The sequence below is a fragment of the Nycticebus coucang genome, unplaced genomic scaffold, assembly GCF_027406575.1.
Source record: "Nycticebus coucang isolate mNycCou1 unplaced genomic scaffold, mNycCou1.pri scaffold_49, whole genome shotgun sequence".
NCBI classification, from domain to species: Eukaryota; Metazoa; Chordata; class Mammalia; order Primates; family Lorisidae; genus Nycticebus; species Nycticebus coucang.
In genome coordinates, this window is record NW_026515580.1 from 1405378 (window position 1) to 1421453 (window position 16076).

Sequence of the window (16076 nt, forward strand, 5' to 3'; positions counted from 1 at the left end):
ACAGATCCTGACTGGAGAGGACTGGAATGCAGTGATGTATTTGAATCGCAAGGTGGGGTCAGCAAAGGCATGTTCTCGTCCTTTTACTTCATCGTCCTGACACTGTTTGGAAACTGTGTCCTTCTGTGGGGCTTGACACAGGTGGGCTGGACATGGGTGGCTCACTGGGCAGGTAAGGCTTTGAGGAAGGGGGATTGTGGCCAGTTTCCTGATCACCCTTATTTAATCGAGTAATTAAGTTTTACCACTGGGCTTAAGAAAGAAAATGTTCTCCTGCTGAAATGTAACCCTTGCTGGGAAGCATCAGAAGTTTCTTGTTGAGGACAATATGGGGCTGTTTCAGGAACTCATGTTGGAGGTTAGGTCAGGGGTCTGGGAGCCCAGCAGCTGGGAAGCTGCTCCTGGGGCAGGGCCCTGCTGGGCAAAGGGTCAGGCAGGAACAGTCCAGGAGGAGGGACTGCAGGGCTCATAAGGCCGGTGCAAGTGTAGCCGCAGGGCAGCTGAGGTGGGACATGGAGGTACAGGAGGCCTGTCTCTGGTTCTCAAACATACCTGGGCATCAGAGTCCCCAGATCCAATGGGGCCAGCCACCTGGGCCTGAGAACATTCATGTTCTAACAGGCTCCTGATCTGGGGACCCCACTTTGAGAACTGCTGTGAGAGAATGTCCTGTGGAGCCCTAAAGAAAGGTCTGAGCTAAAGACAAATGTTTGTGAGTTGTGCTCTCACAGCTGCCCCCCATCTTCTCGAACACACTTGGCCACTTTATCCTGTAAGGAGCTTCCATCCTTTAGACCCTGTTTCTCTTTGTTTCTGTCTCCCAACTCCTCATCCCTTGTTCCATCTCCCTGGATTGACTTAGCAGGGACGAGTGTAGCCATAGGGTGTTCCTTCAGGTCACAGGACAAGTCCTGAGCCTTCTAGCCTCCCAAGAAGCTGAGCCCAGGCTAGGAAGGGGGGGAGGTGTGGAGCTCGAGGGCAGCATTAGCTCTGGAAGTGGGAAGCCTGGGGGGCTGGTGTGGCAGGGATCAAGGAAATGATGCCACAGCTGTCAGAGAGAGACAGAGGCTGCAGTGCTAGCCTCAGCCTGGGAATGGTTGGTGTCCAGAGGAAGTGCCACTGCCTGAGACAGAGTCAGCCCAGCTGCTCACCACAGCTGAGTTTGACCTTGACACCCAGGCCAGGCATGCTGGCTATAGGATGTGCCACTGCCCCCATCTAATTGGAGTTTTTCCTGCTGTGCCATTGTGTCCCTCTAGCTGGGTCTCAAGGACCACAGCCCATAGTCCTGCATTCTGGGCATGGAAAGGGCTTGGAGGGTGGCCATGGCTGTGGTCTGTGCCTATAGGTGACATGCTTGGGGTTGCCCTGGCCTCACTGTCCTGTTCTGTGGACTCTGCAGGACACTTAGAAGTTGTGCCTGTGAGGCTGTGCTTGGGGATGTGGGCTCCCCTGAGGGCCTTCCCTTCAGGGATCATTGTTGCAGGCCTCAGGCAGAGTCATCTGTCACTCAGGCTTGGCACACGAGGCTCTTTCATAGGGCAGAGCCACTGAGAAAACAACCACAGCCTGGGCAGGAGTGAGTCCCTAGGCCTGTAGTGAAACAGACTCACTTATAGGGAGTACAGGGTCCTGATGGGGGCTCTGGCTGTGTCTGAGTCATTGTGGTTGTCAGGACTGGGAGAGGGGCTGCTGTCATCAGCTGGGTGGAGTCCAGGGACAAGGGATGTTCAGCTTATACATCAGCAGTGGTAACATAGTAGGGCACCCCAAGATGCCTGGGATTGGTAGGAGCTGTGTCCAGTTGTCAGAGAGGCTAGGCTATATCACAGGGGATGTTTCTGAAGAATTGCTTCTGGCAGTGAGTGAGCTTGTGGGAAGGGGGCTTCTGAGAGGAATGTCAGCAAGATGGCTGGCTAGATAACACCTGCAGCCATCCTTGTGTCAAAAAAGGACCAAGGCAATGAATAAACTGCTAAGATAATTTGACTGGAGTGTGTAAGGGAAGATGTTGGAGTGCCGTGAAGTCCAGGAGGACAGCATGGAGGTACCCAGCCTTTGCAGCACTGTTTCCCCAGATGGAGGAGAAAAGATGAGCTGAGGATACCCACTAGCCCCACTGCCACTGCAAACACCTGCAGTCCTTACTACTGGACAACCCTGCAGTCTTTATGAGCTCCCAGCCCAATGTGGGGAGCTGCCAGGAATTCACATAGCTATTTTGCCTGTGATTAAGAGCTAAAGTGTACACTCCCTACCCTGTGCATCTGCTGGGAGCCAAGCTGCTGTAGCACTGTACCCTTGTGAGACCAGAGCCCTCCCTGTAGCATACCCTGCTCTGGGGGCCAATAGTCACTGAACCTGTACAGCATTGGGGCTCTATCTTCACTATGCCAAGCACATGTGGGCGACTGAACACCACTACCCCAGCTGCATGGAGCTTGGGTCCAAGATGAGCTGAGACTCTGATCTTGCACAGAAAAACAACCTTCACCACTGCACTTACAGTCAAAGGGATAGTTAGTCCTGCCCAGGGTGAACCTGTTCTTGAGCCTGCCAAATGACTGTGTGCCCTCCACTAAGCAGGAGAGGCACCTCACCTGTCCAGTAACTGTGAGCTCTCAGTATGGGCCTTAGAAACAGTCCCACAGGCTGCCCCTGGCAAGTGCACCCAAGACCAGCCAAGCAGCCAGGAGCCCATTTCCTGGACCTGCCTCTGGTAGGCATGTTTCCAGGCCAACTGAGTATTCTTGAGAAAACAGCCCACAGGCCACTCCCCACAGAAAAGCTTCGAGGACAGCCAGAGAGCTATATGTCTGCATCCTGAGCATAAGAAGCAGCCTTGTGGGCCTCCCCTGGCAGATGTGACCTCAAGTTGGCTGAGCAGCTGTGTGCTTGTTTCCTGAGCCAGAATAGTAGTCCCATAGGCCACCCAGAGCAGACATGTGCCTAGGCCAGCTAAGAAGCCACATGATCATGTCCTGGGCCCTGTTCTCATACCAAAAACCAGATAAGGACACAACAAAATTACTACAGCCTGGTAGCCCTAGTGAACATAGATGCAAAGATCCTCAATAAAACTCTAGCAAACTGAATCCAAGAATACATAAAAGAGGTAATAACAACAATGAAGTGGGATTTATCCCAGGAGTGCAAGGATGGTTCAACACACACAAATGAATAAATGCTGTACTTCACATCAATAAGAGGAAGGACAAAAACCATCTCATAATCTCAATAGATACAGAAAAAGCTTTTGATAAAATTTGGCATCCCTTCACGATGAATTAGGAATAGAAGGAAAGTATCTTAACCAGGTCATGTATGACAAACCACAAGACAAGTATGCCCACTCTCAGCACTCTTAGTCAACAGAGTACTGGAAGTCCTAGGCAGAGCAATTAGGAAAGAGAGAAAGGGCATCCAAATTGTAAAGGAGGAAAAGAAAATCGGCATTCCCATTTACAAAAGCTACAAAAAATGTAAAATACCTAGGAGGAATTTAACTAAGGAAGTGTCAGGTCTCTTAAAGGAAAACTACTAAACACCAATGAAAGAAATTGAAGAGGACACAAACTTTGGAAAGACATGCTATGTTCATGGAGCAGAAGAATGAATATTCTTGAAGTGGAAATACTACCCAAAGCAATCTAGAGTCAATGCAGTCCCTATCAAAATACCAATGACATTCTTCACATAGAAATAGAAATAAGATCCTAAAATTTGTATGAAACCATGAAAAACCCTAAATATCCAAAGTAGTCATGAGCAAAAAGAACAAAACTGGAGCATCACAGTCTGACACCATTTAGTAACCAAAACAGCGTGGTACTAGCATAAAAACAGATGCATAGACCAATGAAACAGAAGAAAGAATCCAGCAATCCATGTACCTATGCCAACTGATTTTTACAGAGATGCTAGGAGCACTGAGTGGGGAAAGGACAGTCTCTTCAACAAGTGGTTCTGGAGAAACTGGACATACACATGCAGAAGAATGAAATTAGACTCCTAACTCTCACCCTATACAAAAACTAAAATAGTTATGAAAGAAAATTTTCCAGACATGCCTAGAGAATCTGAAATTCAAATAGCAGACAGCTTCAGAACCCCAGCACGATTCAACCCCAATAAGTCATCCCCCAGACATATCATAATTAGCTTCACTAAAGTTAACATGAAAGAAGATTCTCAAAGCAGCCCGGCGAAAGAAAACTATAACGTACAAAGGTAAGAATATTAGAATAACTGCAGATATCTCTGCTGAAACTTTTCAAGCCAGAAGAGGCTGGTCATCAACTTTTAATCTCCTAAAGCAAAAAAATTTTCAACCCAGGATCTTGTATCCAGCTAAACTGAGTTTCATCTATGATGGAGAAATTAAATACTTCAATGACATTCATATGTTGAAAAAAATTGCCATAAGTAAACCAGCTCTTCAGGATATTCTCAGACCTATCCTCCACAATGACCAACCCAATCCTACACCACAAAAGTAAACTCACTCAGAAACTTCGGAACAAACTCCAACTTCCACACTGGCGAAAGGATTAAAAATGTCCACTGGACCTTTGAAAAACTCGATACCCAAAATTCCACCAGACTTATCAATACTCTCCATCAATGTGAATGGCTTAAACTGTCCTCTAAAGAGGCATATGTTAGCTGACTGGATACAAAAACTCAAGCCAGATATTTGTTGCATACAAGAGTCACATCTCAACTTAAAAGACAAATACAGACTCAGGGTGAAAGGATGGTCATCCATATTTCAGGCAAATGGTAATCAGAAAAAAGCAGGTGTTGCAATTTTATTTGCAGATACAGTAGGCTTTAAACCATCAAAAGTAAGGAAGGACAAGAATGGTCACTTCATATTTGTTAAGGGTAATAATCAATATGATGAGATCTCAATTATTGATATCTATGCACCCAACCAGAATGCACCTCAATTTATAAGAGAAACTCTAACAGACATGAGTAACTTGATTTCCTCCAACTCCATAATTGTCGGAGATTACAACACTCCCTTGGCAGTGTTGGATCGATCCTCCAGAAAGAAGCTGAGCAAAGAAATCTTAGATTTAAACCTAACCATCCAATATTTAGATTTAGCAGACATCTACAGAACATTTCATCCCAACAAAACTGAATACACATACTTCTCATCAGCCCACGGAACTTACTCCAAAATTGACCACATTTTAGGTCACAAGTCTAACCTCAGTAAATTTAAAGGAAAAGAAATTATTCCATGCATCTTCTTGGACCATCATGGAATAAAACTTGAATTGAGTAACAACAGGAATCTGCATACCCATACAAAAACATGGAAGTTAAATAACCTTATGCTGAATGATAGCTGGGTCAGAGATGAGATTAAGAAAGAAATTGCCAATTTTTTGGAACAAAACGACAATGAAGACACAAACTATCAGAACCTCTGGGACACCGCAAAGGCAGTTCTAAGAGGGAAATTTATAGCACTGCAAGCCTTCCTCAAGAGAACGGAAAGAGAGGAAGTTAACAACTTAATGGGACATCTCACACAACTGGAAAAGGAAGAACATTCCAACCCCAAACCCAGTAGAAGAAAAGAAATAACCAAAATTAGAGCAGAATTAAATGAAATTGAAAACAAAAGAATAATACAACAGATCAATAAATCAAAAAGCTGGTTTTTTGAAAAGGTCAATAAAATAGATAAACCTCTGGCCAACCTAATCAGGAAAAAAAGAGTAAAATCCCTAATATCATCAATCAGAAACAACAAAGATGAAATAACCACAGACTCATCAGAAATCCAAAAAATCCTTAATGAATATTACAAGAAACTTTATTCTCAGAAATATGAAAATCTGAAGGAAATAGACCGATACTTGGAAGCACGCCACCTTCCAAGACTTAACCAGAATCAAGTAGAAATGTTGAACAGACCCATATCAAGTTCAGAAATAGCATCAACTATACAAAACCTCCCTAAAAAGAAAAGCCCGGGACCAGATGGTTTCACGTCAGAATTCTACCAAACCCTTAAAGAGGAATTAGTACCTATATTACTCAACCTGTTCCAAAATGTAGAAAAAGAAGGAAGACTACCCAACACGTTCTATGAAGCAAACATCACCCTGATCCCCAAACCAGGAAAAGACCCAACAAGAAAAGAAAATTATAGACCAATATCACTAATGAATATAGATGCAAAAATATTCAACAAGATCCTAACAAACAGAATCCAGCAACTCATCAAACAAATTATACATCATGACCAAGTTGGTTTTATCCCAGGGTCTCAAGGCTGGTTCAATATATGTAAATCTATAAATGTAATTCAGCACATAAACAAATTAAAAAACAAAGACCATATGATTCTCTCAATTGATGCAGAAAAAGCTTTTGATAATATCCAGCATCCCTTCATGATCAGAACATTCAAGAAAATTGGTCTAGAAGGGACTTTTCTTAAACTGATAGAGGCTATCTACAGCAAACCCACAGCCAATATCATATTGAATGGAGTTAAATTGGAATCATTTCCACTCAGATCAGGAACCAGACAAGGCTGCCCATTGTCTCCATTGCTTTTCAACATTGTAATGGAAGTTTTAGCCACCGCAATTAGGGAAGAAAAGGCGATCAAGGGTATCCATATAGGGTCAGAAGAGATCAAACTTTCGCTCTTTGCAGATGATATGATTGTGTATCTGGAAAACACTAGGGACTCTACTACAAAACTCCTAGAAGTGATCAAGGAATACAGCAGCGTCTCAGGTTACAAAATCAACATTCATAAATCGGTAGCCTTTATATACACCAACAACAGTCAAATTGAAAAAACAGTTAAGGACTCTATCCCATTCACAGTAGTCCCAAAGAAGATGAAATATTTGGGAATTTACCTAACAAAAGACGTGAAAGATCTCTACAAAGAGAACTATGAAACTCTAAGAAAAGAAATAGCTGAAAATGTTAACAAATGGAAAAACATACCATGCTCATGGCTGGGAAGAATCAACATTATCAAAATGTCCATACTACCCAAAGCAATATATAATTTCAACGCACTCCCTATTAAAGCTCCACTGTAATATTTTAAAGATCTTGAAAAAACATTACTTAGTTTTATATGGAATCAGAAAAAACCTCGAATAGCCAAGACATTACTCAGAAATAAAAACAAAACAGGAGGAATCACACTACCAGACCTCAGACTTTACTACAAATCGATAGTGATCAAAACAGCATGGTATTGGCACAAAAACAGAGAAGTAGATATCTGGAACAGAATAGAGAACCAAGAGATGAATCCAGCTACTTACTGCTATTTGATCTTTGACAAGTCAATTAAAAACATTCAGTGGGGAAAAGATTCCCTATTTAACAAATGGTGCTGGGTGAACTGGCTGGCAACCTGCAGAAGACTGAAATTGGACCCACACCTTTCACCATTAACTAAGATAGACTGTCATTGGATTAAAGATTTAAACTTAAGACATGAAACTATAAAAATACTAGAGGAGAATGCAAGGAAAACCCTTGAAGAAATTGGTCTGGGTGAGTATTTCATGAGGAGAACCCCCCGGGCAATTGAAGCAGCTTCAAAAATACACTACTGGGACTTGATCAAACTAAAAAGCTTCTGCACAGCTAAGAACACAGTAAGCAAAGCAAGCAGACAGCCCTCAGAATGGGAGAAGATATTTGCAGGGTATATCTCTGACAAAGGTTTAATAACCAGAATCCACAGAGAACTCAAACGCATCAGCAAGAAAAAAACAAGGGATCCCATCGCAGGCTGGGCAAGGGATTTGAAGAGAAACTTCTCTGAAGAAGACAGGCGCACGGCCTTCAGACATATGAAAAAATGCTCATCATCTTTAATCATCAGAGAAATGCAAATCAAAACTACTTTGAGATATCATCTAACTCCAATGAGGCTAGTCTATATCACAAAATCTCAAGACCAGAGATGTTGGCGTGGATGCGGAGAAAAGGGAACACTTCTGCACTGCTGGTGGGAATGCAAATTAATACATTCCTTTTGGAAAGATATATGGAGAACACTCAGAGATCTAAAAATAGATCTGCCATTCAATCCTGTAATTCCTCTGCTGGGCATATACCCAGAAGACCAAAAATCACAACATAACAAAGATATTTGTACCAGAATGTTTATTGCAGCCCAATTCATAATAGCTAAGTCATGGAAAAAGCCCAAGTGCCCATCGATCCACGAATGGATTAATAAATTGTGGTATATGTATACCATGGAATACTATGCAGCCTTAAAGAAAGATGGAGACTTTACCTCTTTCATGTTTACATGGATGGAGCTGGAACATATTCTTCTTAGTAAAGTATCCCAAGAATGGAAGAAAAAGTACCCAATGTATACAGCCCTACTATGAAACTAATTTGGGACTCTCACATGAAAGCTATAACCCAGCTACAACTTAACAATAGGGGGAATTGGGAAGGGGGGTGGGTAGAGGGAGGGGGATCGGTGGGATCACACCTGTGGTGCATCTTACAGGGGTATTTGCGAAACTTGGTAAATGTAGAATGTAAATGTCTTGGCACAGTAACTGAGATAACGCCAGAAAGGCTATGTTAACCACTGTGATAAAAATGTGTCAAATGGTTTATGAAGCGAGTGTATGATGCCCCATGATCATATCAATGTATACAGTTATGATTTAATAAAAAAAGAAATATTTCCAAGAAACATTCACTTATTTCAGGCCCACATTGCCTTTATTTTCCAATATTTCCTTGTAATTCATCTTCTGCCATTCACTTGTGTTTTACTGAAATTCATCTTCCATATAGAATTTAGAGTGATTTACTTCAGTGAAAATGGGATAATTAATATCTCTTTGAAATATTAATATCCAAGCACATGAAATTTCATAGAAGGATTTCTGCTGTCTCTTCCCTGTCTGCATTTTTCTCTGGCATCCCTGAGCTTCTGGAATGCCTGGCTCACCAATCCCTCTACTGTAGACAAATACATATACATATGTTTTTTTCAGGATTTTTTCTCTCTTGCTTTCTGCTTCCTCTCCTGCTCTCATCCTTTCCTGGCCCCTACGCCTTTAATTTGGCTCATCTAAGTGTCAACTCAGACATGATCACTGGAAAACTCATTTTTGACAGTTTTATTTATATTCCTTCCAGCTACAGCATCAATAATTATTGAGTAAAACAGATAAAGACTGTTCCAGAAGTTTTGAAATATTGTGCTTACAGTATAGGGGCAAAGGTTAGAGACATGGCAAGAAACGACTTACAGTTTAGGTAGGAACATTGCAGTAGAGATGACACTAGAGTACTAAGGCAGCCCTGAGGATGGAGATGCCTATTTATCTGGTGAAACAGCAGGAATCAATGAAGGCTTCATGTTGCAGTCTAAGGCCTTAAAAGATGAAAATAAAATTGTTAGAATAGCAGAGGAAATCTTTTCATATGTAACAAACAGGATGTACACTGATGAAAATATAAAAAGTAACAGAAGTTTGTGAATTATTAATAAAACAACATGCACAGCATGCTGTTGAATGGTACTATTATGAAGTAGAGAACAATCCACAATGTTATTTTATATGTGTATTGTATATTTAAATTCTGTTTTTCTTCTAACATTATATGTATATACATTAGGTGGATAAATCTGTGAGTAAATCTGTGATATGTCTGTATTTGTTGAACCTAGTGACATCTAGTGCCCTTTGGGTGGTTTTGTGAAGTTTTGGATAATTAGAAGTATTTTTTCATCAAAGGTTAATCATAGATCACAAATATCTCAGTTTTGTGAATATTTTCTTTCATGATATCTAATGTTTTTTTTTTTTCCTATCTGGTGTATTCTGCCTCTCTGACATGACAATTTACACATCTATCAGTACAGGTTTTTTTAATTTTTAATTTCTTCCATGTCTAAGATTTACATAGGGATAGGGTTGCGTTACTTTAAAACAGCTTGGCCCTTTCTGCTGTTGCTTTTATAATTTGAGATAATACCCTACACAAGAGGCAAGACCTATTTCATGATTATCTTATGCAGTCTGTGTTTTTCCATCCTTCATTATGAGAATGGACACTTCCTGGCACTATATGAGCACCAGGCTTGGTTTACCTTGATGTTGTTTAGATAATTTTTCTCTTAGTCTCAAATAATTCCTAGCACACATGCACAGTTGACTACTCTGATAAATACCTGAGAGGGGAATCTCCACACATCTCCAGGATTCTTTCACTATACTGCTTTCTCCTCTTCAGTTGCTATCCTGTGATCACTGCCTGCTTTGGTCTTTTCAGACTCTCCTTAACTACAGTTAGGGGAGTCTGGTAGCATGTAGGTCAGGCTTTTTCTTTTTTTTTCTCCAGGTGTGCTTTCCTGAAAACTCTGTTAACGCAGGGATCTGGGGCGTTCCCAAGGCTTCCTTCTCTTGTTTTCTATTTTTCAAAGATCTTTGTCTTTGTTGCCTAAATTCTACTGTCTTAATAATAACTGTTTAATGTGTTTTGTCTTTTTTTTTCACTTTACTTCAAGCTAAATAAGAGCAGAGGTCCTGTCTAGTCTGCAGAGCTCAGCATCACATGTCCGCCACTGTACCCACCGAGTTATATATGTATAATGTGTGAGTGAGTGAATGTGAGAATGTGAAGCCCTTTATATATAAAAACTGTTCCTGTATTCTCTTTCTTTTTTTTCATCCTGATACAGATTCTTTTAACCAATTGGAAATACAAAACACAGCTGTTCCCTGTAAGAGCCATGCAGAACGTAATAAAAATTATTATAAAAAACTTACAGATAATATCAAAGCACTGGAAACTATGATTATTTTTCTAAAAATGAAGCTATCTAAAACGAAAGGAATAAACTTACAGTTATACCATCAAAGATGTGAATGGCAGCAAAAACTCCACAGTTTGAGGTATGAAATCCTAGCTTTAAAGAAACATTTGAACTATTTATTTGGAACTATTTATTTGAAATATTTATTTATTTTTATGTTGGAGAATTTTTGACATTGCTGACATATCATCTGGTATTTAATAGGAGAGAAGTCATCTTAGTCTTCTGCGGTATAAAATTCTTGGAAATAATAAAATAAGTTCTTAATTGTAATTACAATTACTGATAATTAAATGTATATTCTTTTAAATCATAATTCTAATAACTATATTAGAAGTTCACCTTAGGGAAATCTCCATTTATTTAACAAATTGAATTTGGAATTTTAAATATCTGTATTATAATTAATATTGTTATGAACATTTATACACAAGTCTTAATTTTCAAATTATATGCCTTTAACATAGTCTTCAATATAGAATTCTTGGGTTAAAGTAATCTTATGACAATGGCTTTGATCAATATTTTGAAATGGTTCTCAGGAATGTTTATGCAAATTTATAACTCAACCAACAGAGTTTTAATTGGCCTTTTTCAACCCAGAAGAAGTTTCTTCAGGAAATTACATAGTTTGTTTTCATAATGCAGGGAATGAAAAGGAAAATGGAAAGTGACTACTGATTCGCTTGTTCAACATCTCTCCTACACAGATAAAATTAATTTAAACTTTTGTGTTGAAAACATATATTATTCTTCATTGTTTAATTAAATATTAGACCTTGTCTTTCCCCAAAAGGAGTTTCAGAATTGTTTATAATATATACCAGCATCAACAAGTATCTTGAAATTATCCCTCAAAACAGAAACACAGAACACGTGGGTAGCAAATATAAAAATAGCAGTCTGCAATTATGTGTTGTGTGAGAGACATCGGAATGAGTTCTCTTACACTGCCAGTCACTTTCAGGAATGCTTGTGCTGTTTTGTGGGGATGAACATTTCTCTCCAGTGAATTCATAAACTTATTTATAAATGGTAAATTTTGGTTAGTTTACACTCCATGATCTGTCCCAGTTTGGGAGTAATTATGACTATGTAAAAAAGTAATTTTCAACTTATACATTTGAAAATTTTCAATATCCTTTTCAAGAGTAACTAAACTAACAGAAACTTACCAATTAGGAGAATGTTCTTTCACATCGACCTTTCATGTGTACATGTCTTTTGGGAGAAAATGAAGTGAGATATTCAAAACCTTAGAACTAGAAAAAACAAATATTCAAGAAAACAGACATTTTATTAGATAATCAATGAATAGATGAAGAGGCAGGTCTCAAAATGAACTTTTCGCTAACAAAATGAATTTTAAGTTAAGTATAATTAACTGCAGATTCACACTAAAAGAAATGGAAGAGATGAGAAAAAATGATTCTGTAGCATTTGAACAAATTAAGGAAAAGTTAACAAGAGAAATAGAGCAACATAGAAAAGAAGTTGCGATAAAAGAAGAATTGGAACACAGACTGAGAGCCCAAAATGTGGAGTTGGGGACCCTTAGAAATAATCTGGAGGTAAATTAATCTTTGGTTAACATCACATTTATTATTTTACTTCATCATTATTAGTTGTGATGTCTCTTTGGTTCAATGCTTATTATTTAGTTATAAAACAAACCAAAATCTTGCCTTAAAAATTAATTATGATATTTATAGCTAAAGTTGTTTATTATAAATCTTGGCATCCAAGTAGTACCTTATTTCAATACAAAGAATTTTTGAAAATAATATACCATAATATATACTTAATGATGACTTATTAGGTGTTTTGTTCCTAGTAAAATAGTTCAGTGATTTTTCCCCTATTTCACATTTATTACAACTTCAAACATTATGAAGAGGAAAGAAACAAAATGTATTGTAATCTAAAGTAATCTCATGATTTTCTAAGAAGACCACTGCAAATTTTATCTTATTTGTCATTTGTGTTTTGAAATACAAGGCTTATTTTGCATTTATCTATTTATTCCAGAGAGGTAACTGTGATTTGGTAGATGAGCCTCATGGGTTAGGATCAGAAGACTGAGGAAAATCCTAAAAGGGGCTTATACGTTTAATCTCTCCTTTTCAGAATTGTGATCAGTAACTGAGTTAATTGATATATAGAGAAATGCTTTGCACAATGCCTAGATTTGTCATTTATCAATAGATATAATTGTTATAACTTAGGATAAAAATGTTAGAAGAGTAGAATATCTATAGAATGTTCTCAGAAAAAAACTTAAAGAACATTGGCAAATTTTGCCTGTTCTAGTGTAGGCAGAGCTGAGGCTCCTACTATGGAGGGGGATGTAGGTTAGACACCAGAGTGTGCACCCAACTTTCTAGTGTGTCACAGTTATTAGAGTTTTGTGCATTTGGATTTGTTGTCATTCAAAGAAAGCCTTTTCCAATTTGGAGATTCATAAAAATTCTTTACTGATTTCTTTTTTGCTTTCACAGATTCATTGCATTCATGTAAATTTTTGAACTTTCAAGAATTTATGCTCTATAAGGTTTGAGGTTTGGATCCAGCTTCTTTGCCCAGTTAGCTGCTTTTTACAACACTTTCGTTTCATAAGTGTGCATGTTATTATTTACTTTCTGGGGAAATCGTGATATATTATTTTATTGAGTGATAGCTAAAAGTTTCCTTTCTTTTACTTAGAATTGTCAAAGGCGTGAACATGAAAGAGATCTCCTGAACAAAGAAATTGTCAGACTAAAATTGATAGTAGAAAGAATGAAAATGAACAATGAGGAGATAGACAAGAAACACTTGCGGGACTTGGAAATCATCAAAGACGAGACTGATGATCTTCAAAATGCTGTAAAGCTCAGTGAAGAAAGGTTAATGAAAGTAACAGCCCAGTATAGTGGCCAGCTCAACATACTACGAGAGGAGAATAAAGTGCTACAAGCCAAACTGAAGGAAGCGAAAGAAAACCAGGAAAAACTAGAAGCAGAACTTGAATCCCACCGTCTCAGACTGGCAGATGCTAACCATGAGCGTCACCAAAGTCAGGTCTCCCAAAGAAACCTTGCCTTCATTGTCCAGAGAACAAAAGAAGAATGGTCTGGTACACTGGAGTATATGAACTCTCGTGCTGAAACCCTTTTCCAACAACTTTGTGATGCAGAAGAGAAATTCAGTTGCCTGCAAGCTGAGTTTTGTCACATGAAAGATGCTCTTCGAGAGAAGACTTTTGCTCTAGAAGGTGCACAGAGAGACCTGATGGAAGCACAGTTTGAAAAACAGAACATTCAACTTAAGTATCAAAGTGAACAAAGAACAGTGAGTATGTACATTGTAAAGCAGGAGTCTTTAGAGCAGAGACTGTCCGGACTGCAGTGTAAAACTATGTCACTTCAACAACAGCTGGATGATGTTCACAAGGATTCTGCAGATAAAGAGAAGGCAAAACACACCAGAGACAGCCCATGTGCTGCAGTGGTGAAGGCTCTTGAAGTAGGGCATGAAAAGTACAGTCTGCTTTTGGAAGAGAAAAACAAGAAGTTGCTTGATGAATGCAATCACTTAAAAGAAAGGCAGTACCAATATAAAAAAGAGAAAGTGAAAAGAGAAGTAAGTATCAAGAAATAATCATTTTTCAAACTTCCAAAAAGAAAAGTGAAGTGGTATTTGTAGTGACTAAGCATCGTATCTGGTTGAATGTGAGAATATCTAGATCTATATTTGTGATATCAGCCTAGAAACATACCTTGTTTCCACAAATAAAAGTTAGTACTGAGAGATGTTTTACTTTGAGTAAAGACAGTGTGTCACAACATTTTAAGAGTTTAAGTTATAAATTGTTAATAGACATAGAGTAAAAATGCTGAAATCATAATTTTAGTGTCTTTATGTTGCCTCATTTTAAGACAGAGCCGAAGCAGAAAAAAGTGAGTAGGAAGCTGAGTAGGGGTAGGAGTTGCAGGAGTTGTGATTAGGGAGGGAGGTGGAGGCCAGTTTACTTAGGGCCTGCAGGAGCCATTGGAATTTTACTTTTATTCTAAAATAGGGATTATTGGGAGAGTTTGAGCAGAGGATTGAATTTGTGAGAAACTTTGAGGCTGATCTGAGCTTCTAATGAAAAAGAAAGAAACCATTTTACAGGGTAGAATTTGCCACCACTATCCCATCCACATGCATATGAATCTTTTGTTATGCATTTCACATTCCTTTTAAGCCTTCAGTTGGTCCTTATGCATTTCACATTCATGAGGGGAGGAATGAATAGAGGACTGAATCTGTTGTCTGAGCAGTAGAATACTGACTTGGCGGGGAGGTAGCACTTTCCTTAGTGTCCTTAGCCAAATTTAGTGGTCAACAGGAATGTGTACACAGGAGGAAAAGAAGGTGAGTCAATGCAATGTATGTGATGATAATCTTCAAGGTATATATGTTAAAGTTAAATATTATTAACACATCCTATAATAAAGTGTTTATAATATCTGCAACAAAAATATCTTACCAGGCAGTTTTGAGACAACTTCGCCAAGAACTGTGTGATACCACGCAAAAACTATCCAGATCGGAGACGTTACTAGAAACTACATCACGTTGTCACATTCATTTAGAAGATGAGACCCAACATTCAATGAGAAAAATAAGTCAGATGACAAACCAAGTATGTACGAAATTAACATGCCACCAGTTAATCTAGAGCTGATCCAATAACATAAAGTGTTTTAGAATACTAGCTGCAGGTGACAGTTTTCTTTTTATATTTTCATTATGAGTAGTTTTGTACAATTTTATTATTTTTATCATGTACTTATTTCTTAAATTCTGACTTTCATTCTTCCACTTTTCCTTAAAATTACTTAGAAATATACCATATTTTCTTATAATATATGCCCTTAGGAAAGTCGAGGATTATGCATCATTTTTCACAGAAGTTGTGAGACATTTTTCCTGTTAAGCAGTAGTTTTCAGTGATTTCTCTATTGCCATTGTGAGGCAAGCCAGATTAAATCAGGGTAATGTCTAATGAAATGTTCCAGAACATATCTTCAATTTTGTGAATGGATACAAAATCTGTGTATACTTATTTCACGGATTTCAGGTTAACTCATAGAGAAAGGCCTTTATATTCTTGTCTAAAATGAAAATGCTGCTCGGGAGGCTGAGGCAAGAGAATCGCTTAAGTCCAGAAGTTGGAGGTTGCTGTGAGCTG

At 38.8% G+C, this 16076-nt stretch overlaps 1 protein-coding gene across 1 annotated transcript; it reads left to right on the forward strand.

The window, feature by feature from the left end:
- Positions 1-10843: 10843 nt before the first annotated feature.
- On the forward strand, positions 10844-15527 carry LOC128579368 (ankyrin repeat domain-containing protein 26-like; the record flags this gene model as incomplete). The annotated part of the gene is made up of 3 exons (XM_053581500.1): positions 10844-10940; positions 13565-14482; positions 15375-15527. Coding segments are annotated over exons 1-3 (1098 nt in total), but the record flags the coding sequence as incomplete, so codon positions are not given.
- Positions 15528-16076: the final 549 nt, after the last annotated feature.